The 27998-nt window shown below is 38.5% G+C and overlaps 1 protein-coding gene across 1 annotated transcript in view; it reads right to left on the bottom strand.

Annotated features, from left to right (window-relative positions):
- Positions 1-7620: 7620 nt before the first annotated feature.
- The window catches only part of LOC127079733 (eukaryotic translation initiation factor 4 gamma-like), a 29612-nt gene continuing 9234 nt past the window's right edge, over positions 7621-27998 (bottom strand). The window contains exons 2-5 of the mRNA XM_051020108.1: positions 11790-12091; positions 8075-8377; positions 7732-7957; positions 7621-7625 (exon numbers count right to left, since the gene is read on the bottom strand). Coding sequence (XP_050876065.1) covers positions 7621-7625; positions 7732-7957; positions 8075-8377; positions 11790-12091 — 836 coding nt within the window. The remainder of the gene's footprint in view (positions 7626-7731; positions 7958-8074; positions 8378-11789; positions 12092-27998) is intronic.

Here is a 27998-nt window from a genome sequence, read left to right as displayed (position 1 = left end):
GTTTCCTGGATTTTCTCTCAGCTGTTGAATCCCTGAAGAATAGCCTGAGAAAAATGCTGAAACAGAAAAACTAAACAACCTACAATTTAGCATATGCTGTCAGGAACGAATGTCCCAACATTCAGCTTGACATCAAGGACCATATGCTAAGTCTGTTTTTCCTGAAAACAGACTGTACAAATTTGTTGAACTGTACAGGACCAATCTGTCCATTCTACAGTAACAGCTTACATTAATAATTGTCAAAGCATCCAATTTGACATTTACACATTCAGCCTTAAGTCAGTTCTATTATCCTCTTGAAGAACAGACTGAGAAACATACTGAAGTGTAGCAGAACACCACTCTGTCTATTGTTCAGTATATGCTGTCAATGATGAATGTCATAACATCCAGTTTGACATTCAGACAGTAGGCCTTATGCCAGGTCTGGTATTTCCTTGATAACCAGACTGAAAATAAATACTGAGTTCTAACAGAACACCAACTGTTCTATTCCTCAGTATCTGCTGACAGGGATGAATGTCACAACATCCAATTTGACATTCAATACATCCTGTATTAGCTAATTCTGCAGTAAACTACTCAAGTATGTCATGACATCAGTCAAGACATCAGTCAAGACATCAGAGTATAGCTAGATATTCTAACCTACAATGCAGTTACACAAACACCTCCACAGCATGTCATGACATCAATCAAGACATTAGAATCTAGCTAGTGTTTTACCATACAATGCAACCAATTAAACACCTACAAACTCCCCCTTTGGCAAATTTTTGGCTAAAACACTTTGATCTCACAACAGAGTCCATAGCAACGGAAATCACATATCTAGTAGGAGATTAACCTAGCTAATACACTCAGAGTGGCAGCACACTCACACATATGGAAGTTAAATAAAAACTTCACATATCAGCACACATACAGAAGTTAAATAAAACTTCTAATCGTAGCACACGTAGAAGTGGGACATCTGCTGCAGCACAACCTCTGGATAAGAGGATCTTGAATATCTGTCCTGAATATCTGCAAAACAATCTGTTATCCTGGGGTATCACCTGTTACTCCCCCTTTTTGTCAAAAATGTTGCCAAAGCAACACTTTAAACTACAGACCAACATAACATAAACAGAATTTCACATAAATGACAGAATTACAGACTTGGTTTTACTTCACAGTTTCAACCAAGTTAACACCCACTTGATCTTGCTTCACAGCTTTGATCAAGTAGTCACACACTTTTGCTTTACAGTAGGTACCACCATATCAGATGCCATGACTTTGTGTCTGACATCCAGAACCACTCCTGCATGAACATTGTCCTTGAACTCCTGCAGGTGCATAGGTTGCCTCAAGTTAGGATATCTCCTTAACCTCTTGTTGCCACACTTGTTGCAAGTGGCATAGCTATGATCTTTTGACCAATCAGAGCACACTTCCAATTGTTTAATAGGCAGAGATATTAAACAATACATCCCAAACATCATTGGTTGCTATAAGTTCTCAGAGAGACATATTCCCAGTTTGCCCCTTAAATTTTCAAACTGAGTAGCATCCAGAGCCTTTGTAAATATGTCAGCCAGTTGGAGTTCAGTGGCTACATGTTCCAAGGTAATCACTTTGTCTTCCACCAGATCTCTGATGAAGTGATGTCTAATGTCAATATGTTTGGTCCTGCTGTGTTGGATGTGATTCTTGGAAATATTGATGGCACTGAGATTATCACAGAACAATGTCATGACATTTTGAGAGACATTGTACTCAGTGAGCATCTGTTTCATCCAAACCAGTTGGGAACAACTGCTTCCAGCAGCTATGTATTCAGCCTCTGCAGTGGACAGAGATACACAATTCTGCTTCTTGCTGAACCATGATATGAGATTGTCTCCCAAGAAGAAACATCCTCCTGATGTGCTTTTTCTGTCATCAGCACTCCCAGCCCAGTCAGCATCATAGTACCCAGATAGGACAGGCTCAGAACCATGTGAGTACAACATCCCATAATCATAAGTCCCATTGATGTACTTGAGAATCCTCTTGACTTGATTCAAGTGGCTCACTTTGGGCTCTGCTTGGTATCTAGCACACACTCCAACTGCATAGGAAATGTCAGGTCTACTTGCAGTTAGGTATAGAAGACTGCCTATCATGCTTCTATACAAACATTGATCAACACTGGGCCCTCCATCATCTTTGGTTAACTTTAGATGAGTAGGAGCAGGAGTTCTCTTGTGCCTAGCATTATCCATACCAAACTTCTTAACTATGTTTTTGGCATACTTGCTTTGGGAGAGAAACATAGAGTCCTCCATTTGGTTGACTTGCATTCCAAGAAAATAAGTCAGTTCCCCAACCAGACTCATTTCAAACTCAGATTGCATTTGGTGAACAAAATGTTTTACCATTTGCTCTGACATTCCACCAAAAACTATATCATCCACATAGATTTGAGCAATCATGATTTTGCCGTCTTCATCCTTCACAAACAAGGTCTTATCTATCCCACCTTTTCTGTATCCATTTGAGGTCAGAAATTCAGTCAACCTTTCATACCACGCTCTAGGTGCTTGCTTCAACCCATACAAGGCTTTCCTCAACTTGTACACATGCTTAGGTTGGTTAGGATCACAGAACCCTTTAGGTTGTTCCACATAGACTTCTTCATTTAAGTAGCCGTTCAAGAATGCACTCTTCACATCCATTTGGAACAATTTAAACTTCAGAATACATGCTACACCTAACAGCAATCTGATGGACTCAAGCCTAGCAACGGGTGCAAACGTCTCATCAAAATCAACCCCTTCAACTTGAGTATATCCTTGAGCTACTAGTCTTGCTTTATTCCTAGTAATTACTCCTTTCTCATCAGACTTGTTTTTGTAGATCCACTTGGTACCAATGACGTTGGTCCCTTCAGGTCGTGGAACTAGCTCCCATACTTCATTCCTTTTAAACTGCTCAAGTTCATCTTGCATGGCATTGATCCAATATTCGTCAGTCAGGGCTTCTTTCACATTCTTTGGTTCAACCTTGGATACAAAACAGGAATTTGAGCTAATTCCCCTAGACCTGGTAGTCACACCACTATTGGGATCCCCTATGATAAGATCCTTAGGGTGGTCTTTCTGAATTCTGATAGATGGCATTTTGGTGGGTGCATCTACCTCACATTCAGGAGGAGATTCCTGTACTTCTTCAGACTTGACTGGAGTGTCTGTTGAAGTATCAAGAAATGTTCCAACATCCTCAATGACATTGGTTCCTTCCTCTTTATCATCCACAATAACATTTATGGATTCCATCAGGACATTGGTCCTGTGGTTGAACACTCTGTACGCTCTGCTGTTAGTTGAGTATCCCAGGAATATACCCTCCTCACTTTTGGGGTCCATTTTCCTTCTCTGTTCATGATCTGTGAGAATGTAGCATTTACTTCCAAAGATATGAAAGTACTTCACAGTGGGTTTTCTACCTTTCCATATTTCATACAGAGTGGAGGAGGTTCCTTTTCTCAAGGTGACTCTATTGTGAACGTAGCAAGCGGTATTCATAGCTTCAGCCCAAAAGTGCATAGAGAGCTTCTTTGCATGGATCATAGCTCTGGAAGATTCTTGAATAGTTCTATTTTTCCTTTCAACTATCCCAATCTGCTGAGGAGTTATAGGAGAGGAGAACTCATGACTTATTCCTTCAGACGAGCAGAACTCATCAAACTTGGAATTTTTGAACTCCGTACCATGATCACTCCTAATTCGGACAACACAACTGTCCTTTTCCCGTTGAAGTCTGATGCACAGGTCTTTGAATGCATCAAATGTATCTGACTTCTCTCTGATGAAGCTTATCCACATGTATCTGGAATGGTCATCAACCACCACGTATGCATATCTCTTTCCACCCAGACTTTCAACCTGCATAAGCCCCATTAAGTCCATGTGCAACAGCTCCAGAACTCTGGAAGTTGTAGGATGTCCCAGCTTCGGATGTGACATCTTGGTTTGCTTGCCCACCTGGAATTCTCCACAGACTCTTCCTTCATCAATAAGCAGCTTTGGAATTCCTCTGACTGCTTCCTTGGATATGATCTTCTTCATTCCCCGTAAGTGGAGATGTCCAAGGCGTCTATGCCACAGCTTCACCTCCTGTTCTTCCTTGGCTGAGGAGCAGATTGTGGAGAAGTTTGAGACTTTAGGTTCCCACAGATAACAGTTATCTTTGGATTTGGATCCGCTCATAACTTCCTGATTGTCTCCATTTGTCACAATACATAGCTCCTTAGTAAACTGAACATTGATCACACAGCTGGCTTATGCTGATGAGGTTTGCAGTTAGTCCTCTTACTAACAGCACATTATTCAGTTCTGGAACTCCAGAGCAGTCCAGCTTACCCACACCTTTTATTTTTCCTTTAGCACCATCACCAAAGGTCACATAGCTGGTAGTGTGAGGTTGTATATCCACCAATAGATTCTCCATACCAGTCATATGTCTTGAGCAGCCACTGTCAAAGTACCAGTCTTCTCTGGTAGAAGCCCTCAGAGCTGTGTGAGCTAACCTAGCATACCATTGTCGCTTCTTGATGGGGACATTGTGCCTATATGTCTTATGCTTAGGTCTGTCATGAGGGGCTTGGTTAGGATAACCATGAAGCCTGTAGCAGGAGGCTTTTATATGGCCAAGCCTACCACAATGGTGACATCTCCATTGCTGGAATTTCCTCTTCTGATGATTACTCATCCTGGTTCCCTGATGTTGAGACATTGGGTGTGACCTTTGCTTGAATTTCTGAACTTTAGCCTTTGAGCGTTTGAGTTCAGCTGAGGATTTTTTCACAAAGCCTAAACCAGTCATGGTTCCAGACTTATGTCCCACCTTTAGGATCTCTTCCGAGGTGTCAGTTCCTTTATTCAACATTCTGATGGATTTAGTCATCTGCTCTAGCTTAGATGTCAACACAGATATCTCACCATTCAGACCATCTATGACTTTCAGCTGCTTTTTATTATCAGCTTCCAGCTCCTTGATGCGCTTCTTCTGCTTTTCACCTTGTACACGGACTTCTGCACTGGTGACACATAGCTCCTTATATGATGTAGCAAGTTCATCAAGGGTCAGATCATCTGCACTTGAATCATCATCAGTGACACAAACACTAGTTAGTGCGGTGACATGTTTAACAGATTCTCCTTCAGATTCACTCTCAGAAAATCCCTCAGACCATGTGACATCTAGCCCCTTCTTTTGCATCTTGAGGTAGGTAGGGCATTCAGCTCGAATGTGTCCATAACCCTCACATCCATGACACTGGATTCCCTTGCCTTGGTTGAACTTTTCTTCAGAAGTTGATTTTTTCCTTATGTCAGACGGGATGTTCTTGACATTTGGTCTACCTCTTTGATCAATCTTCTTCACGAACTTGTTGAACTGTCTCCCAAGCATGGCTATGGCTTCTGATATGCTTTCATTACCTCCAGTATATCCTACTTCTGACTCCTCTTCAGAATTTGATACAAAAGCTATGCTTTTGCTCTTCTTTTCAACATTCTCGCACATCCCCATTTCAAAGGTTTGGAGAGAACCAATGAGCTCATCCACCTTCATGTTGCAGATATCTTGAGCCTCTTCTATTGCAGTGACCTTCATGGAAAATCTCTTAGGTAATGACCTGAGAATCTTTCTTACAAGTTTCTCTTCAGCCATTTTCTTCCCTAAGCCACCAGAGGTGTTTGCAATCTCAAGAATATTCATGTGAAAGTCATGAATAGTCTCATCCTCTTTCATCCTCAGATTTTCAAACTTGGTGGTCAGCATCTGAAGTTTGGACATCTTCACTTTGGAGGTGCCTTCATGAGTTACCTTGAGGGTATCCCACACATCCTTGGCCAGCTCACAGTGGTGCACTAGTTTGAAGATGTTCTTACTTATTCCATTGAACAATGCATTCAAGGCCTTAGAATTTCCAAGGGCTAATGCCTCTTGCTCCTTGTCCCATTCTTCTTCAGGGATCTGCACACTGACTCCATCCTCACCTGTCTTCGTTGGATGTTCCCATCCTTTGTTGATAGCTCTCCAGACTTTGCTATCTAGAGACCTTAAGAAGGCTATCATACTAGGCTTCCAATCATCATAGTTAGAACCATCTAGCATGGGTGGTCTATTTGAGTGTCCTACATCCTTGTCCATGGTACTAGAAAGTAACTTCCCTAGATTTCACCCAGAACTTAACAGGCAGGGTGCCTGCTCTGATGCCAATTGAAATTCTAGTCAACAGACTTTCGATGTCACACGGGTTGTTATGACATCCAATTCTGCGCAGACAAGGATTATGCAGAAAAATGTAAGTGCAGTAAATAACACGAGCAATTGTTTACCCAGTTCAGTCCAACATGACCTACGTCTGGGGGCTACCAAGCCAGGGAGGAAATCCACTATTAGTAGTATTAATTCAGACCTTAAACCAACTGTTTAACCCTATCACTTAATACCTGCCCAATGCAATTTCGATCTTACACGAAGATCAGAGTTCCTACTCACTCCCCCTCAATCACCTCAGTGATTACTACCTTTAATCAATATTAAAGATAATTTTGAAGTCACACTTCAAACAACTCTTGATTGTGCTTAACAACTTTAATCAAGATACACAACACTCACACTTAAAAGCTTAGAGTGACACAACACTTACAACTCAATGAACACCCTATACCAATGCAATCATCTACGTGATAATATCTTGGCTTACAAGATATGTCTAATACAAGACTCACAAAAATACAGCAGTGAAGTATGATGGACACACTAAATCTTCACGCCTCAAAATCCCCAGTTCTAAATGAAGGAATGACTTCCTTTTATATTGCAGCACTTAGGCCTTGTACTTGTATTCTCCTGAATTTAAGGTCACGCGAGTTCCCTAAATTCCACATCTAGGTTACTAACAAATAGGCTATTTGTTAGGTTCATTAAATGTAGCTTGGTTGTTGGTTTCCTGGATTTTCTCTCAGCTGTTGAATCCCTGAAGAATAGCCTGAGAAAAATGCTGAAACAGAAAAACTAAACAACCTACAATTTAGCATATGCTGTCAAGAATGAATGTCCCAACATTCAGCTTGACATCAAGGACAATATGCTAAGTCTGTTTTTCCTAAAAACAGACTGTACAAATTTGCTGAACCGTACAGGACCAATCTGTCCATTCTACAGTAACAACTTACATTAATAATTGTCAAAGCATCCAATTTGACATTTACACATTCAGCCTTAAGTCAGTTCTGTTATCCTCTTGAAGAACAGACTGAGAAACATACTGAAGTGTAGCAGAACACCACTATGTCTATTGTTCAGTATATGCTGTCAATGATGAATGTCATAACATCCAGTTTGACATTCAGACAGTAGGCCTTATGCCAGGTCTGGTATTTCCTTGATAACCAGACTGAAAATAAATACCGAGTTCTAACAGAACACCAACTGTTCTATTCCTCAGTATCTGCTGACAGGGATGAATGTCACAACATCCAATTTGACATTCAATACATCCTGTATTAGATAATCCTGCAGTAAACTACTCAAGTATGTCATGACATCAGTCAAGACATCAGAGTACAGCTAGATATTCTAACCTACAATGCAGTTACACAAACACCTCCGCAGCATGTCATGACATCAGTCAAGACATTAGAATCCAGCTAGTGTTTTACCATACAATGCAGCCAATTAAACACCTACACTCCCCCTGAGTAAGGGCATCATCCCTAGCCTTGGCAGCTTCTTCCGCAGCTATGCGTGCTGCTTCTTCAGCATCAACCTTGGCTTTGGCTTCAGCTTTAGCAGCAGCATCAGTCTCAACGGCGGCCTTTTCGGAAGCTTCTCTTGCTCGTTCTTCTTCTTCTAGACGAGCATTTTCTTCATCTTTTCTACGAGCTCTCTCTTCCGCCTCTCTGGCCAGATGATCCTATAACCTCTCTCCATCTTCTATGATGAAGTCGTTTCAGACTTGTTCAGAGAGGCCTTTCAGCTTGAAAGCCTCAGATGTCATCCATCTAATAACTCTATTCTAGTGAATCCTCACTGCAGAGGGATCATCATTGATTCTAGAGTTTTCAGATAGCGATTTGATCTTCTCCACTAAAGACTCAGCAAATAAGGCTACCGCCTCTTCCAATGTGGGAAAGATGGGTTCGGGTTCAGATATGGGAGATATAGGTGTTGATGGTGTGGGGATGGTTTTAGTGGGAGGTTCAATTTGTTGAGTAATGGGGTTTTCAGCGGTGGTTTTTGTGTGTGGTTCAGAGGGTGGTGTTGGTGGTTGTTCAGATGGTGAAGGAATATTGGTTTCTAGTTCAGGTGGGTTTTGGGAGGAGAGGGCGCGAGTCTGGAGTTGAGCGAGAGTAAGGGATTGAGGGTCAGATGGGTCAGAATCAGAGGAGATGGTATAGTAAGGCGGGGATGAGGGAGTGGAAGAGGGTGGTGATATGGGTTCGTTGAATAGTTGGGCTTTAGATATGGGCAGAGTTGTGGTGGTGAGATTGGATTTTTGAAGGGGAGGTGATGGTTGGTTAGACGTGGGTGTTTCAGAGGGCTTTGTGGTGGAGGTTGTAGGTTCAGAGTGTGTATAGATTGGGGAAGGTTGAGGTAAGGAAGAAGATAGTTGACTTAAGTGTAAAGTATGAAAGTCAGAGGATTGAGACTTAATTGGAGAGGAGGAGGGGACCAGAGGCACTGGTGGTCTGGGCACAGAAGGTTCTCCTAACTTTTATCTCTTAGCTTTCTTCTTCTTCTTAGAGGGCTCTCTTTGCTTCTTCATGAAGTTTTATGGTTGTTCAGGTAGCCAATCCACCGGGAAATCAGAGATGTCTACCCCTTGATTTGCTAGATTCTGCAGATAGTATGTGATGACTTCTGAGGGGTTTATCTTGGAAAAAAGGTAGAGGTTGTTGGGTATCTTCCTCTGATCCTTCAGAGCTTCCCAGGAGGTGTCCAGAGAAGGCTTGACCAGAACTTTCTCTATGATTCCCATGCTTTTCAGATTCCTTGAATTCAGAGGCCTTCCGGTGTCGACTGTCACATCCTCCATTAGATTATGGCGAATCAGATGATCCACTAAGCCGCTCTCTATAATAACATCGGAGATCAGCCTTCCCAGGGGAATATTTGTTCTGGGCTTCATGTTGTTTCTAGTGTCCCTTCCAGAGTCCCTCAGATTTTTGAACAATAGAGCTGACAGATTCAGCTTGATCCCTTTGTGTAGGCAGTAGAGGATACATTTTTGGCCAGTGTTGATGTAGTCTGACGAGTTAGATATTGGGCGATGATGAATAGTCCCCAGAATCATATTCAGCCAGACCCTTAGGTTCTGATGAAATTCCTTATTCTTGGGCGAGTTTCCCTCAACGTTCTGTTTGAAGATTGTTAGGATAATCTCCTGGGACATGTATTTTGCCCTAGGGTTTATGTTATAAATTCTTCTTCCCCCTGTCTTCTCCATATTCATAAGTTTGGCTATGGAGTTCCCAGTGATCACCATTTTCGTACCTAGAACATGTGAGACTATGCAGTGGTCATATGAATCTGCAAATCTCCAGAATTCTTTGACTAGATAGGTTTAGATTGGACCATAGAGTCTTTGAAAATAGTTTTCCCAACCTTGCTTTTTCATCTCCTCCGCGAGGTCAATCCCATTTCTCTTCATATTGTCAAAATCTACCAACGATTCGCAGAGAACTTCAAGTTTATCGAATGGAGTTGCAAGATGAATGTGAGGGGGACGGTCCAAGATGTGGGATTCTTTGTAGATGGGAGTGGAAATAACAGTAGTTATTGTAGTCCTTTGCTTGGAAAAGGTTGAATGTTGTTCATTTGATTCCATCTGTTGGGAGAAGTTGTATATTGACTGTTGTTGAGAATCCATGTAGAAGATGAATAAGGATTGATGAACACTTGAAAAAATGCTTGAAGACTGAGAGTAAGTTGAGAGAGAGGGTTTGTGTAGGATGTGAGTGAAAAGTGTGAAAGTGAGGCTTGTGGCAATTATAAGTACCCAAGGCTAGCATGCAAAATGACACCGTTTGAAGGGAAAATTAAACAGTAATTAAATAATGGCACAAAAATTGAGTTGACACGCTAAGGGGTAGATTTATTACAGCTAATGATGGATGTCTAATCCCACAAATCTGCACACTGCTCGAGGAGATCTCAATAGTATGTCTCTTAAGTTCTGTGCTAGACAGTTGTGTAGAAGATCCAAGGTCAGACGCAAGAGAGGCCACATGTTGATATGTCTAATCTTTAGGAATACCAAGAGATTGGGTCTTGAGGATTTCTTATTCAGATAACTTCTAACTGGTAGAAATATCAGAGTCATATTTAGACGCCAAATGTTAGGTTTGAGCCTACTTTGCCATTTCAGAGAAGCACACATTTAACTCATTCTGGGCAATTTTCCATGTTCAGATGTTTCAAAATGAATGAGAATCTATCTTCAGCAAGGGGTTTTATGACGATATCAGCCCATTGGTGGTCTGTATCTATGAATTTTAAAGAAATTACCCCTTTCTGAACATAGTCTCTGATAAAATGATGTTTTATTTCTATGTGCTTTGATATGGAATGCAGAATAGGGTTCTTACTTAAGCATATGGCAGCAATATTATCATAAAATATAGGAACATTACTCTCATATATCTGAAGATCTTCTAGTTGATTCTTCATCCAGAGCATCTGAGTAGTGCATAATGAAGCTGAGATATATTCTGCTTCTGTAGTAGAGAGTGCAATGGTTGACTGTCTTTTACTAGCCCAATATATAAGATTGTTTCCCATAAATTGACAGTTTCCAGATGTGCTTTTTCGTTCCAATCTGTCTCCGGCATAATCTTCATCATAATATTCATAGAGCCTATACTCTGATGTTTTCTCATACATCATGCCAAGGTTAGGTGTTCCTTTCAGATACCTTAGAATTCTCTTAACTACTTTTAGATGAGATTCCCTTGGATCTGATTGGAATCTGGCACATAGACAAACGCTGAAGAGAATATATGGCCGTGTAGCCATCAGATAGAGAACAGAGCCTATCATACCACGATAGAGCTTCTGGCAAACCTTTTGATCTACTTCTTCTTTTTCCAGAATGGAGGTAGGATGCATGGGAGTCTTTGCTGGTTTGCTTTCTGACATTTCAAATTTCTTCAGAATGTATTTTATGTATGTGCTTTGATATACGTGTATGGCTTCTAAAGCTTGGTTGATTTGAATTCCCATAAAGAATTTTAGTTCTTGCATCAAACTCATTTCAAATTCTTCCTGCATTAACTCAGAGAATTCTTGACAAACAGAAGGGTTAGCTGGACTAGAAATTATATCATCAACGTATATCTGACATATCATGAGATCATTTATGATGTTTTTACAAAAGAGTGTAGAGTCAACTTTTCCCCTAATAAAATCATGTTATATCAACGTATATCTGACATATCATGAGAGTTTTCAAAACTTGGAGGTTGGTGTACATACACTTCTTCCGAGATATAACCATTCAGAAATGCGCTCTTGACATCCATCTGATATAATTTGATGGAATGATTTACATCGAATGATACAAGTAAACAAATAGATTCTAACCTGGCGTCTGGAGCAAATGGTTTGTTGTAGTCAATTCCTTCTTGTTGACTGTAACCTTCTGCTACCAGTCGTGCTTTATTTCTGACCACTTCTCCTTTTTCATTTAGTTTGTTTATGAACACCCATTTGGTTCCAATAACATGGGTCCCTTTTGGCTTTGGTACCAGATCCCAGACGTCATTCTTTGCAAATTGATCAAGCTCTTCTTCCATTTCCAGAATCCATTCATTGTCTTGAAGTGCCTCATCACAAGATGTAGGCTCTATCAAATACACTAATCCCAGAGGGGTTTCCTCAGATATTTTGAATGTAGACCTTGTTCTTATAGGTTCATCCTTGTTACCCAGAATCAATTCTTCAGAGACAGTTGAACGATTTCTTGATATTTTTTGTACAGTTGGGATTTCAGTTATTTTTGGGTTTTTCTTTTCAGCTTTCTCAGATTCTTTAGTATTTTTGTCAGAACCTGCAAGAGTTATCTCCAGATCTGTAAGTTTTTCAACTAGCTTTGACTTTTCAGAGTCAAGTTTATCATCAAATCTGACATGTATTGATTCTTCCACAATTTTAGTTTCTGTATTGTATACTCTATAGCCCTTAGAGCGCTCTAAGTATCCTAACATATACCTTTTTATGCTTTTGAATCAAACTTGTTAAGATGTTCTTTAGTGTTAAGGATAAAACAAGAGCATCCAAATGGATGAAAATAAGAAATGTTGAGTTTTCTTCCCTTACACAGTTATAAGGAGTTTTCTCCAGAATAGGTCTTACAGAGATTATATTCTGAATATAACACGCTATATTTACTACTTCAACACAAAAGTGCTTACCCACATTTGTTTCATTGATCATGGTTCTGGCCATTTCTTGGAGAGTCCTATTCTTCCTTTCTAAAACCCCATTTTGTTGTGGAGTTCTAGGACGCGAGAAATCATGGGATATTCGATTTGAATCAAAAATTTCTTCAAAAACTTATTTTCGAATTCGCCACCATGATCACTCTCTGATGATTTTATAGTCAAATTCATTTTGCACTTTTGAACAGAAACTAGTGAATACAAAGTGTGGCTCATTCTCGTGCTTTAGAAATTTTAACTATGTCCAGTGACTATAATCATCAACAATGACCAGTCCATACTTCTTTCCATTGACTGAAGCTGTCTTCATAGGTCTAAACAAGTCAATGTGAAGGAGTTCCAGAGGCTTAGAGGTAGAAATAACATTTTTCTTTTTAAAAGAAGTTTTTGAAAATTTTCCTTTCTGGCATGCCTCACAAAGAGCATATGAAGAAAACTTCAGTTTAGGTAGACCTCTGACTAACTCGAGTTTATTTAGATGAGAAATCATTCTCATACTAATGTGACCCAAGCGTCTATGCCATACCCATTGCTCTTCATTTACAGATATTAAACATTTTACATTTTGATCTTTTAGATTTGAAAGATTAATTTTGTAAATGTTATTTTTCCTCTTGCCAGTGAAAAGAACTGTTCCATTATTCTGATTAATTGCTTTGCATGTTGTTTTATTAAAGATTATATCATAACCGTTATCACTTAATTGACTTCTGGATAACAGGTTCTACATTAATCCTTTACGTAAAGATCATCAGAGATAAAGGGAAGAGATCCATTACCAATTGTTTTGGAGCCTCTGATTCTTCCTTTCTAATTTCCTTCAAAACCTACAAAGCCAACATCTTTAAGTTCCAGACTTTGGAACATATGCTTTCTTCCCGTCATGTGTCGCGAGCATCCATAGTCCAGGTACCATGACTGGTGTCTTAACTCTGATGCATAGGATATCTGCAACATAGACTATTTTATCCTTTGGTGCCCATAATATTTTGGGTCCTCTATGATTAGATCTCCCAGAGTTTCTGGAAATTTGGGTTTTCTGGCATTAGTAAAATTTTGTGTTTGTGCGTGTGTGTAGTGATAAGAAAAGGGAGATTTAGGTTTATCATCTGCAGAAGGTATTTGCTCGTCTTCATCAGAGTCATATCCTATTCCTCTTTTCTTATTTTGACTGACTCCATAAATCGTAGAAGCCATTCTGCTTCTTTCTAGCCCATTTTTTAGAAACTTTTGAAATGCTTTTTCATATTTATATACGATTGTGTTAGAAGTTTGTGGGGCTTGATATAAGGCTTCTTCAAGTTTTAAACATTGTTTATTTGAAGATTCTTTTTCTCTTTCCAAAACCAGAATGTTGTCTTTTAATTCAGAAACTTTTATCTTAAGCTTGTCACATTCTTCAATGGTTCCTTCAAGGACTTTCTTTAAAGCCTTGAATTTTTGTCGTAGATTCTGATATGAGGTTAGAGAATCAGATAAGCAAGATTCAAGATTAGAACGAGAAAGATCAGAAAATACCTCTTTAGTATCAGATTCCCTTTCTGATGAGCTTCTAGATGTGGTAGCCATGAATGCCACATTTGCCTGTTCTTCTTCAGAGTCTGATTCTAAGGCATCAGATTCAGAGTCATCCCAGGTGGCCATGAGTCCCTTCTTAGTTGTAAAGGAATTTTTCTTGAATCCTTATTTTCTGGAACTGTCTTTCCTGAGCTTTGGGCATTCGTTTCTATAGTGACCTGGCTCTTTACATTCATAGCATATTACCTCTTTGTTTGGTTTACCTCTGGAAGTTGATTATGAGTGATCTCCCTTGTGTCTTGGTCTTCTGAAGTTGTTATTCATTTTTCTCTAGAGTTGTCTGACTCTTCTGGTTAGAAGGGATGACTCTTCTTCATCATCAGAATCATCCTTTTCAGAGTCATTTTTTTCTTCTTCTTTAGCTTGGAGAGCTTTCTTCCTCTCTAGTTTACGTCTCTTAAATCTAGACTTCAGAGCCACATATTTGCTTTTCTTTTGGGGCTCATCTTCCTCAAATTCTATATCATGACTCCTGAGGGAGCTTTTAAGACCCCAATTTTGACCCTAAGATCCCTCATGCTATCTCATCATATGCATTGGCATTGGGATCACATCTTGGCATCCTCCTTACCCCTCATTCATTGGGTTTGCATTGGGAGAGATCACCAAGCACCATGTGATTGTATCATAATTTGTATTTTATCATCTCTACTAACCAAAACACCAAAAATATGTCTTTATATGCACTAACTCTTTTGTAGGTAGGGCACATGCTCACCTCTGATCTATCAAGCTCATATCTAGGGTTTAAGACCCTCATTGCAAGGAGCTCAATCAAGAAGTGGTCTACTCTGGCTCTAAGCATCATATATGGATCCCTATGAGCTTCACATGTTATTTTGGTCAAGAATTCATCAAGAGTTTGAAATTGGTTTACCTTGGACACCCTAATCCATATGGGTATCTTGTGTAACTTCTTCAACAAGCTTCTTCAAAAATTTATCAAATTTTTTCAAGGGATACTTCAAATTTCATTATCTTATGCATATATGATCTTCCATGGGTCCCAAAAGTCAAGAGAATTTCAAGTTAGCGAGTTGGTTCATGTTGGTTGACCAAAGGAATTCATCTGATCAAAACTGGGTTCCCTAGACCCTATCTCCAACAATGTTTGTCATATGAAAATTATTCCAAGAGTAAAGTTACTCTAAATGACATTACAAACAACTTTCATGTTTAGGTCAAGAGCTATTTTTTCTTGTAAAGTCATTTTTTATGGTGAAAGATTATAGGTCATTTTGTCTAAACCCTAATTTGGAGGTCAACTTCCCAAGATCATAACTGGCTCAATTTTTACGAGATGAAAGATTTCCAAGTTTCAAAATCAAATTTAAGATGTCTACTTCAACTTTGATGTCTGGAGGAAGAGAAAATTCAACTTTTATGTGCATGGGATATGAGGATACATTATAGGTCGTTTTGGACCAATGCCATTGAACAAGTGATTTTCCTCAACTTAAAAAATGAATAACTCCTTCATATTAAATCCAAATGAGGTCAAATATGTGACCATTTTAAAGTACTTTGAGAGAGATACAACTTTGTTGAAGGAACTTTTCTCATTTGAAGCTCACACAAAAAGTTAGCCAAGGTGGAATAAGTGAACATATGGCTTGATACTTAGATATTTTTTTGACATGTTTGATTTCCCCAACTTCCACCTCAAAATTCATCATGATACAGACTTCAAATGAAAAAGTGTCCAACATGAAAGTTTTTCCGCTTGATCTAACCTTTCCAAAAACTCCAATTTCATCCATTTTGGACAAGATTTGAATAGGATGCACATGGCTTGAACATTGGATCGTCATTTGGCAAGATTGAACTTGAAACTTCCATACACCTTTGCCTTGCATTCCAAAATGATCTCAACAATGCTTGTACTCAATTATGGATCAGAAGAAGTGATTTCATGGGCCTGTACACGCCCATGCACCCATGCATTGTACATTGCTATATTTGGAATTACATTTCATGTGTGCAAATATCAATCCATTTGGCTATAAATATGGGCTCTATGCATCAGAATTGAGGACCCTGCGCGCCATCTTTGAATCCACACATTCAAACCCTCTCATTTCAAAGGATAACCTTGATAATTTCCATTGGAAATTGAGTTTGGATCTCACTATTTTGAGATTCGAAACTCCAAGAGTCTTGAGCTTTTCATCCATTCAATTCTACTCCTTCAAGTGTCCTGAACAAGATCAAGAGCAATCAAGAGCAAGATCAATCAAGCACATACCTGCATTAAAGGTATTTTCCAGAAATTTTCATCTCTTCAATTCTCACTCAATTCTCCATAATTCTCTTGGATCCTTGGTTGTATGAAGTCCTACCAATGTAGACAACAAGATTGAGTTGCTTTGAGGTCAAATCGAAGCAACTCAGATCGTGCACCTCAAATTTCAACTCCTTGTATCTCTGAATATACTTGGAGTTAGGATAAATTGAGGCCAGATTCGAGCTCAGAGGCATTTTTACTTTAAATTCATGACCTTATTTTTAGTTTTGGTGATGGTTGTGAGTGAACCAGTCCGGTGATCAATTAAATATATTCCTCTTTCATTTTCTGAATTAAAATTACTTTTTGGATCATTATTAATATTTTTCATAATTTAATTGATTTTGTGAATATTTTTAATTGTTTAAAAATACTTTTAAGTATCCAAATATTTTGAAAATTTTTCTCCAAGGTTCCTTGACCTTGTTTGACCTATGATAAATCTCATGGCCATTTGTTTGGTGTTTTGATGAGGTTTTAGGAATTTTGAAATTTTGGTATCAGATATGAGATGTCGAAGGTAATGTCACGACACAAATATCTGGGTAATGCAAACAGGATAAAGATAGAGAATAGTAATGCAAGAGACACAAGCAATTGTTAACCCAGTTCGGTCCAACTCACCTATATCTGGGGGCTACCAAGCCAGGAAGGAAATTCACTAAAATAGAATCAGTTCAAAGACTCTCTGCACACTTCAACAAGTTACAGTCTTTCTCACCTAATCTCTACCCGTGCAATTTCTACCTAAGCACTCTTAGATATGAGAACCCACTCACTTCCTTACAATCACACCTATGATCTTAAACAACAATTCCTTGAGAAAAGAAAACACTTTTCAATAACACACTCTTGATTTTACTTCACAGTTTCAATCAAGAAGACACACTCTTGATCTTGCTTAACAACTTTTAATCAAGAAGACACACACTTGATCTTGCTTCACAACTTTGATCAACTTTTAATCAATATTGGTTGTGTTGTTAAAACAGGTTTTCCAAGTCCCTTTTTATAGAAGCTCTCAGTTGGGCTTGGACATCTTGAAAACCCTAAATCTATTTTCCAATTAAATCTTCTCATGACAGCTGGTTAGATCTCCTTGGAAAATAAGTAAATCAGGTTGTAATCAATGATTGAATGCGCCTGTAAATCAGATCTTCAATCATACATAGATTGCCATTAATTGTGCAATCACAAAACACCAGACATTCACACTGAATGTTCTGTGTACAGGATGTCATGACATCGGGTCTGACATCCTAGAACAATCCTGCATAATTCCATAATTCCTTTTATAATTTCCAGCAAGTACAAAACATCAGATGTCATGACATCGTGTATGACATCCTGATACAATCCTGCATAATTATGTTTTCCATTTCAACTCTAGCAAGAACAAATTATCAGAAGCCATGACCTTATGTATGACATTCTGGAACAATCCTGCATGATCATGTTCTTGAACTCCAGCAGGTACACAGGATATCTTATGTTAAGACATCACACATAACATCTTGTGAACACTCTTTGTTTTACCAAAATTGCTGCCAACACTTAGAACCAACAAACTCCCCCTTTGGCAAATTTTGGCTAAAACATATATCTGTCCTTTTTGTCCATAAGAAAACTATCAGCAATTAAACAACAATTTAAATAGCAGCAGAAGCAAACACAATTACTAGCTATAGCTACGAGTAATACACACATGCATAAGGGTACTTCTCCTCCCCCTAAATCTGTGCAACACAAACATAATTACTAGTTCTGGATGCAACTAGTAAGACACACAAATGCACAAGGGTACTTCTTCTCCCCCTAAATCTGTGCACCACATACAAATATCTTCTTTGATAATAACAACACCTGTAACCACAACACCTGTAACAATCAGAATGTCATTCTAACATCTGCTTCAACATCAACACCTGTGCACCACCACATCAGACATCCCCTTTGACATCTGTAAACAGAACAACATTCTGTTTTACAACAAGCACATCTCTTCAATAATAGTTGTCCTTCTGTTCAGCTATACCAGTACATACATCTCTTCACAGCTCCACATCTCCAACACATCACTTCTCCCCCTTTTTAGTCAAAATTTTGACCAAAGGTGACCAATTAGACAAAATAAATGTCAATTAGCCTAGCAGAGAATGTCACCACAGATGTCATAACATTAAAATGTTAAAACATAATTGTTAGGAGGTACAAACCATCATCATACACAGCTGTGATAGCTGAGATAATGAACAAACCCATGAAACTCATTAAGAGCCCAAAATATTAAAAACATGCATCAATAAGGACTGCCACAAATTAGACATTTTTCAAATAAAACAATAAAAACTTCAGCATCCAAACAGCAGGGGGAACAACTTCCATAACATCCACACCAGAATAGTCTTCAAACACAGCACACCTTGCAAAACTCAGAAATATCCTCTGGGATATTAACCACAAACTCCTTTGCTTGCTATAGGTTCTCATGAATACAGATCCCCAACTTCCCTCTTAAACATTCAAATTGATTGGCATCCAAAGCTTTTGTGAATATGTCAGCTAATTGCCTCTCAGTAGTAACATGCTCCAGCGCTATGATCTTCTCTTCCACAAGTTCTCTAATGAAGTGATGCCGAATATCAATGTGCTTTGTCCTACTGTTCTGAATAGGATTTTTGGAGATATTTATAGCACTCAGGTTATCACAGTATAATGTCATGACTTCTTGTGTGACATTGTATTCAAACAATATTTGTTTCATCCAAACCAGTTGAGAACAACTACTCCCAGCTGCTATGTATTCATCTTCAGCAGTGGATAGAGATACACAGTTCTGTTTCTTGCTAAACCATGATATCAGATTGTTCCCTAAGAAGAAACATCCTCCTGATGTGCTCTTCCTATCATCAGCACTCCTAGCCCAGTCAACATCACAGTACCCAGTCATCATAGATCCAGATCCATGAGTATATAACATCCCATAGTCACTGGTGCCATTGACATATTTCAGTATTCTCTTCACCTGGTTTATGTGACTGAATTTTGGTTCAGCTTGATATCTAGCACAAACACCAACAACAAATGCAATGTCAGGTCTGCTTGCTGTGAGATATAGAAGACTGCCTATCATGCTTTTGTATATACTTTGATCTACACTGACACCATTTTCATCTTTGGAGATTTTCACATGTGTAGGAGCAGGTGTCCTTTTATGGCTTGCATTCTCCATGCCAAACTTCTTCACAATGTTCTTGGCATACTTGCTTTGAGATAGAAAGATAGAGTCTTCCATCTGTTTGACTTGTAGCCCAAGAAAGTAGGTCAGTTCTCCAACAAGGCTCATCTCAAACTCAGATTGCATTTGTCTAACAAAATGTTCAACCATCTGATCTGACATCCCACCAAATACAATGTCATCTACATTTATTTGTGCCACCATGAGCTTCCTTCCTTCATTCTTCACAAATAGAGTTTTGTCAATACCTCCTTTCCTGTATCCATTGTTAGTGAGGAACATTGTGAGTCTCTCATACCAAGCCCTGGGAGCTTGCTTCAACCCATAGAGGGCTTTCTTCAATCTGTACACATGTTGTGGAAGATTTGGATCTGTGAATCCTTTAGGCTGTTCAACATACACTTCTTCATTTAAGTAACCATTCAAGAAGGCACTTTTTACATCCATTTGGAACAATTTGAATTTCAGAATACATGTCACTCCAAGCAATAATCTAATGGACTCAAGGCGAGCTACAGGAGCAAAAGTTTCATCAAAGTCTACCCCTTCAACTTGAGTATATCCTTGAGCTACTAATCTTTCTTTGTTCTTAGTAACAACCCCTTGTTCATCAGATTTATTCTTATATACCCACTTAGTACATATGACATTTACTCCATCAGGCCTAGGAACCAGTTCCCATACTTCATTCCTCTTGAATTGACCTAATTCCTCCTGCATGGCATTGATCCAGAAATCACCAGTCAAGGCTTCCTTGACATTCCTGGGTTCAATCTTTGACACAAAGCAGTCATGTGAGATCACTTCCCTTGATCTAGTAGTGACTCCTTTAGTTGGATCTCCTATGATAAGATCTTTGGGATGATCCTTCTGAATTCTGATAGAGGGTCCCTTGTTGAGTTTGTCATCTTCAGGTTCAGTTTGAGGAGGTTCACTTTCCTTATTTTTGTTTGAGAAGTCAGCTGGGGAATCATTTAGAGATGTCTCGACATCGTTTGTGACATCAGTCTGTTGATCATCAACCACAACATTAATGGATTCCATCAATACATTAGTTCTGGAATTAAAGACCCTGTAAGCTCTGCTGTTTGTAGAGTAGCCCAAAAATATTCCCTCATCACTTTTGGGATCCATCTTCCTTCTTTGCTCACGATCAGCCAAGATATAGCATTTACTACCAAATACATGGAAGTATTTGACTGTAGGTTTTCTTCCTTTCCAGACTTCATATAGGGTTGTGGGAGTCCCTTTCTTTAATGTCACTCTGTTGTGAACATAACAGGCTGTGTTCATGGCTTCATCCCAAAAATGGTAGGGCAACTTCTTAGCATGTATCATAGCTCTAGCTGATTCTTGAAGAGTTCTATTTTTTCTTTCCACCACACCATTTTGCTGAGGAGTAATGGGAGATGAGAACTCATGATGAATTCCTTCTGAAGAGCAGAATTCAGCAAATTTGTTGTTCTCAAATTCCTTCCCATGATCACTTCTAATTTTGATGACAAGGCTTTCCTTTTCTCTTTGTAGTTTTAGACAAAGCTCCTTGAAGACTTCAAACACATCAGATTTTTCTCTTATGAAATTGATCCAAGTGTATCTAGAGAAATCATCCACCACCACATATGCATACTTCTTCCCACCAAGACTTTCTACTTGCATGGGTCCCATCAAATCCATATGGAGGAGTTCCAAAGCTTTGGTTGTGGTGTCATGTCTGAGCTTCTGGTGTGACATCCTTGTCTGTTTACCAATCTGACATTCTCCACAGATTTTTCCTTCATCAATCTTTAAGTTGGGAATTCCTCTAACAGCTTCAACAGATATGATCCTTTTCGTACCTTTAAGATGCAGGTGGCCCAATCTTTGATGCCATATCTTCACTTCTTCCTCTTTGGCTAAGGTACACATTGAAGAGTAACCAGTTTCTTGAGAGCTCCACATGTAGCAGTTGTCTTTGGACCTAACTCATTTCATGATTACTTCATTTTCCTTGTTAGTAATCAGACATTCAGTTCTAGTGAAGTTTACATTCAGACCTTGATCACACAGTTGACTGATGCTTATTAGATTAGCAGTTAATCCCTTAACAAGTAGGACATTGTCAAGGTCAGGAACTCCAGGGCAATCCAGCTTACCCATTCCCTTGATTTCACCCTTTTCTCCATCACCAAAGGTAACATAACTCATGGCATGAGGGTGAAGGTTAGTTAGCAGATTTTTGTTTCCAGTCATATGTCTGGAGCAACCACTGTCAAAATACCAATCTTCTTTGGCTGAAAATCTGAAGGAAGTGTGAGCTATTAGACTTGTAACCTTTGTCCTAGGAACCCATTGCTTTTTGTTGACAGGCCTATGAGTTTTGTATCTTGATTGATATTGAGTCTGCTCAGGGGTAGGATAACCATATAGCTTATAGCAGAAGGGCTTCAGGTGGCCAAAATTTCCACTGTAATGGCATCTCCATTTTTTATGCTTCCCTTTCTGCTGTCTTCCCTTCTGATGTTGAGACATATGATGTCACATCTCAGGTTTGTTTTTAGCATGGCTGTACTTAGGTTTGAATTTTGGTTTACAACCAGTGTAACTGCACTCAGCCTTAGATTCATTGAATCCAATGCCAGATTTGTCCCCTGTTATTTGACTAGTCTGGAGAATCTTGTCTAAGATGTCAGATCCATTGTTAAGCATTCTTACATACTTGGTCTTCTCATCTAGTTTGGAATTTAAGAGTACTGCTTCAGTCTTCAACTTGGAGATGGTTTCCCCATATTCTTCCTTTTCATTTTCCAGCTGAGCAATCACTTTCCTCTGAGTTTCAACTTGTCTGCACACTCCTGCACTTTTGTGGCACAACTCTTTGTAGGTAGTCGCCAGCTCTTCAAAGGTTACTTCATCATCTCCTGACTCTTCATCAGAACCCCATCTTCATGTCAATGCAGTCACATGATTTGCAGCTTCTTCTGTTTCACTTCCATCAGACCAAGAAGCATCAAGACTCCTCTTTTGTTTCTTGAGGTAGGTCCCACATTCAGTTTTAATATGACCATACCCATTACACTCATAGCACTAAACTTCTTTGGGCTTTTCTTCAAACCTTGTTCTTCTACCAAAACTGTTGGGTTTACTGATGTCAGATGCGATGTTCTTGACATTAGATCTCACATCAATCTTTTTCATAAGTCTGTTGAACTGTCTTCCCAGCATTGCTACCTCTTTTTCCAGATCTTCATCAATATCTTGACCACCTTCCTCATCTTCTTCTTCAGTGTTTGACATGAAGGCTATGCTCTTGGATTTCTTTTCAGATCCATCACATATTCCCATCTCAAATGTTTGGAGGGATCCAATTAGCTCATCAACTCTCATATTTGAAATGTCTTGAGATTCTTCTATGGCTGTTACTTTCATAGCAAATCTCTTAGGGAGTGATCTGAGTATTTTCCTTACTAACTTTTCATATGACATCTTCTCTCCCAAAGCTCCAGAGGCATTGGCAATTTCAAGGATACTCATGTGAAATTCATGAATATTTTCATCTTCTTTCATCCTTAAGTTTTCAAACTTGGTGGTGAGCAGCTGTAGTCTAGACATCTTTACTCTAGAGGTGCCTTCATGAGTGGTCTTAAGAATGTCCCAAGCATCTTTAACCACTTCACATTTGTTAGCCAACTTGAAAATATTCTTGTCTACTCCATTGAATATTGCATTCAATGCTTTAGAATTTCCAAGGGCTAGATCACCCTCCTCCTTGGTCCATTGTTCTTCAGGTTTCTTATCAGTTGTGGCCTCTCCTTCTTTAGTAATAACAGGATGTACCCAGCCTTCCAACCCTTGTTATCAAGAGTTTTTAGGAAAGCTACCATTCGAGGTTTCCAATAGTCATACTTAGATCCATCCAAAATTGGTGGCCTGTGAACAGATCCTCCATCTCTCTCCATTGTACCAGAAAGTATTGCCCCTAGATCTCACCCAGAACCAGAGCAGGATGCCTGCTCTGATACCAATTGAAATTCTGGTATTAGATATGAGATGTCGAAGGTAATGTCACGACACTAATATCTGGGTAATGCAAATAGGATAAAGATAGAGAATAGTAATGCAAGAGACACAAGCAATTGTTAACCCAGTTCGGTCAAACTCACCTACATCTGGGGGCTACCAAGCCAGGAAGGAAATTCACTAAAATAGAATCAATTCAAAGACTCTCCGTACACTTCAACAAGTTACAGTCTTTCTCACCTAATCTCTACCCGTGCAATTTCTACCTAAGCACTCTTAGATATGAGAACCCACTCACTTCCTTACAATCACACCTGTGATCTTAAACAACAATTCCTTGAGAAAAGAAAACACTTTTCAATAACACACTCTTGATTTTACTTCACAGTTTCAATCAAGAAGACACATTCTTGATCTTGCTTAACAACTTTTAATCAAGAAGACACACACTTAATCTTGCTTCACAACTTTGATCAAGTAGACACACACTCTTGCTTAACAGCTTTAGAGTGACAAATTACAACCACAAATCAGACCAATTCAATCATCAAAGGATGACTTGAATGGCTTACAAGTCTTACGACTAAACAAGACACAAACCCTAGCTCTCTCTCTATATTTCGCTCAATATTGGTTGTGTTGTTAAAACAGGTTTTCCAAGTCCCTTTTTATAGAAGCTCTCAGTTGGGCTTGGACATCTTGAAAACCCTAAATCTATTTTCCAATTAAATCTTCTCATGACAGCTGGTTAGATCTCCTTGGAAAATAAGTAAATCAGGTTGTAATCAATGATTGAATGCGCCTGCAAATCAGATCTTCAATCATACATAGATTGCCATTAATTGTGCAATCACAAAACACCAGACATTCACACTGAATGTTCTGTGTACAGGATGTCATGACATCGGGTCTGACATCCTGGAACAATCCTGCATAATTCCATAATTCCTTTTATAATTTCCAGCAGGTACAAAACATCAGATGTCATGACATCGTGTATGACATCCTGATACAATCCTGCATAATTATGTTTTCCATTTCAACTCCAGCAGGAACACATTATCAGAAGCCATGACCTTGTGTATGACATTCTGGAACAATCCTGCATGATCATGTTCTTGAACTCCAGCAGGTACACATGATATCTTATGTTAAGACATCACACATAACATCTTGTGAACACTCTTTCTTTTATCAAAATTGCTGCCAACACTTAGAACCAACAAATTTGAGAAACCATAATTTAATTTAATGCATTACTTAATTGATTTTAATTATTTAATTGCAAAATAAATTGTGTTGAGCTTCAAATTTTGACTTGTTGAGTTTGACTTGTGTTGTTGGGCCTTGGTCAAGGTTGATTTGACTTTGTTGAGTTAAAATCATTGGATTTAGGGGATTGATGAAATGTACATTTCATCTCCCAAAATGAATGAATGATTTTAATTTGATAAAAGTTCTCCTTTGACCAATTTGTGTTGATTCCATTTCCCCTCCCTCTTCATCTTGATCCCATTCTCTTCTCATTCATTTCATGGACCTATGATGTCTCCATATCCTAAGGCTAGTTGATTGTAAAATCAACATGAGTGTGGATGAGATTAGGTCCATCCTTTTGCATTTTCTTTTTGAGTGTGGTATGTTTTAGGAGCATGGTTCATAATACCATGTATCTAACATGCATTAACGCTAAAATTTCTATTTCCCAACCTCAAATAGTTGTCACTTCTACATAAGTCCAATTACGATTGCTTAACATAGCGCTAAATTGTTGACACAAAAGGCATAGCATTCTAGTAAGTGAGATTGTAAGTTTCCCCTCTTTTTTGGTATTGTGTGGAAACTTGGCCTTTTTTCCTTCCTTTGGAAGATGTCTTGGTTCAAGGATTCATGCTTGTGACAAGTGGGTGGAGTGTTCTCCAAAGAATGACTTAAACAAAACAAAAGCAAAAGCAATACTAACCTCTAATCAACTAACAACTAAAATTTAATTTCAAGCCATTTACTTTTATGCACTTTAATTTTGAGCCTTTCTTCATTTGTCATTATTCATACCATTTAACTTGTTTACTTTAATTCTATTTTCACTTCGCTCATTTGAGCCATATCTTGTGATTATATTGTGTTTGTATATACTTGTTTGTGTTTGTGGTCTTTTGACCTTAATGTACATAATAACAACAAAAACCCTAAAAGACATTTTGTGTGGACTGTTGGTTTCCTCTGAGACTTTAGACTTAGAATTAGGCAATATACCCTATGCAAAAGGACTTGGACAATGCAAACTTTCATGGAACCAAGTGCTTGTGATTTGATTTTCATCTGAAGCAAGTATTATGATCCCCTCTAAGTTCATCTGCCGCATGGTATGATTGAAACTGTTACTTTGAACATGTGCCTAGTGCCTATCTCTGAATTCATCTGATGCATGGGAAATTATGAAGAAGATCATGAAGTTGCTAAGCTTGGATGTGGCTATCTTTATTTGATGCCTTACTCTTCATCTTACTATTTGTGTATTAATTTTGCTTGATTCTAAAGTCCAAGGGAATTTGGGTTTCTATATGTGTAAGACCCCAAATTTTGACCCTAAGATCCCTCATGCTATCTCATCATATGCATTATCATTGGGATCATACCTTGGCATCCTCCTTACCCCTCATTCATTGGGTTTGTTTTGGGAAAGATCACCAAGCACTATGTGATTGTATCATACTTTGTATTTTATCATCTTTACTAACCAAAAATACCAAAATATGTCTTTGCATTTGTCTAACTCTTTTGTAGGTAGGGCACTTGATCACCTTTGATCTATCAAGCACATATATAGGGTTTAAAACCCTCATTGCTAAGAGCTCAACCAAGAAATGATCCACAATGGTTCTAGGCATAATATATGAGTCCCCATGATCTCTGCATGTTTTTTTGATAAAAAATTCTTTAAGAGTTTGGAAATGGTTTGCCTTGGAAACCCTAGTTCATCTTGGTATCTTGTGTGACTTCTTCAACAATTGATCAAATATTTCAAGGGACACTTCAAATATCATTATCTTATGCATATATGATCTCCCATGAATCCAAAAAGTCAAGACAATTGCAAGTTTGCAAGATGGTTGATGGTGGTTGACCAGAGGAATTCATCTGATCAAAACTGGGGTCCCCTAGACCCTATATCTTACAATTTGCATCATATGAAAATGATTACAAGATCAAAATTACTCTAAATGACATTCCAAACAACTTTCATGTTGAGGTCTAGAGCTGGTTTTTCTTGGATAGTCATTTTTTATGTTGAAAGATTATAGGTCATTTTGTCTAAACCCTAATTTGGAGGTCAACTTCCCAAGGCCATAACTTGCTCAATTTTTGTGAGACGAAAGATTTACAAGTTTCAAGATCAAATTAAAGGTGTCTAATTAAACTTTTATGTTTGGAGGAAGAGCTAATTCAACTTTTATGAGCATGTGATATAAGGATACATTATAGGTCATTTTGGACCAATACCATTGAACAAATGATTTTCCTCAACTTCAAAAATGCATAACTCATTCCTCCCAAATTCAAATGAGGTCAAATTTCTAACCATGTTGGAGGATTTTGAAAGATATACAACTTTGATGAAGACACTTTTTCTCATTTGAAGCTCACATAAAAAGTTAGCCAAGGTGGAATAAGTGAACATATGGCTTGACACTTAGAATTTTTTTTTATATGTTAAAATTTCCAAACTTCCACCTCAAAATTCATCATGATACAAGCTTCAAATGGAAAAGTGTTCAACATAAGAATTGTTCCTCTTGATCTAAAATTTCAAAAAAGTCCAAATTCATCCATTTTGAACAAGTTTTGAGTGGTTCGTGCATGGCTTGAACATGGCATCATCATTTGGCAAGAATCAACTTCAAGCAACTGCACACTTTTACCTAGCATTGCAATTCACTTTCAGACTCAATTACATTTGATTATGGACTTAATTGAGTAGCTTCATGGGCCTGTACACGCCCATGCAAACATGCATCACTCATTTGCCAAATTTGGAAACAACTTTGAAAGGTGCAAATATCACTTGCTTCAGCTATAAATAAGAGTCCATTGCATCAGAATTATAGACCCTTGCGCGCCGGCTTTGCCTCTACACTTCAAACCCTCATAATTGAAAGGAAAACCTGAGAATTTTCTTTTAAAAATTGAGTTTGAATCTCACTGTTTGGAGATTAAAAACACCAGGGATTCAAAGCTTTGTTTCAATCCTAAGCCACTCTTGCAAGCTTTCTGAGTGAGATCAAGCAAGAATTGAAGCAAGAGAGATCGAGTTTTGCACAGCATTGAAGGTATTTTCCATATTTTTTTCTCTTAGATTCTCTCTCAATTCTCATCAATTCTCTTGGATCCTTGGTTGTCTGAAGTCCTACCAATG

This window comes from Lathyrus oleraceus, chromosome 5 (genome assembly GCF_024323335.1).
Source record: "Lathyrus oleraceus cultivar Zhongwan6 chromosome 5, CAAS_Psat_ZW6_1.0, whole genome shotgun sequence".
Taxonomy (NCBI): domain Eukaryota; kingdom Viridiplantae; phylum Streptophyta; class Magnoliopsida; order Fabales; family Fabaceae; genus Lathyrus; species Lathyrus oleraceus.
The sequence above is the reverse complement of the archived record's forward strand: the minus strand, read 5'-3'. Positions and strand labels throughout refer to the sequence as shown.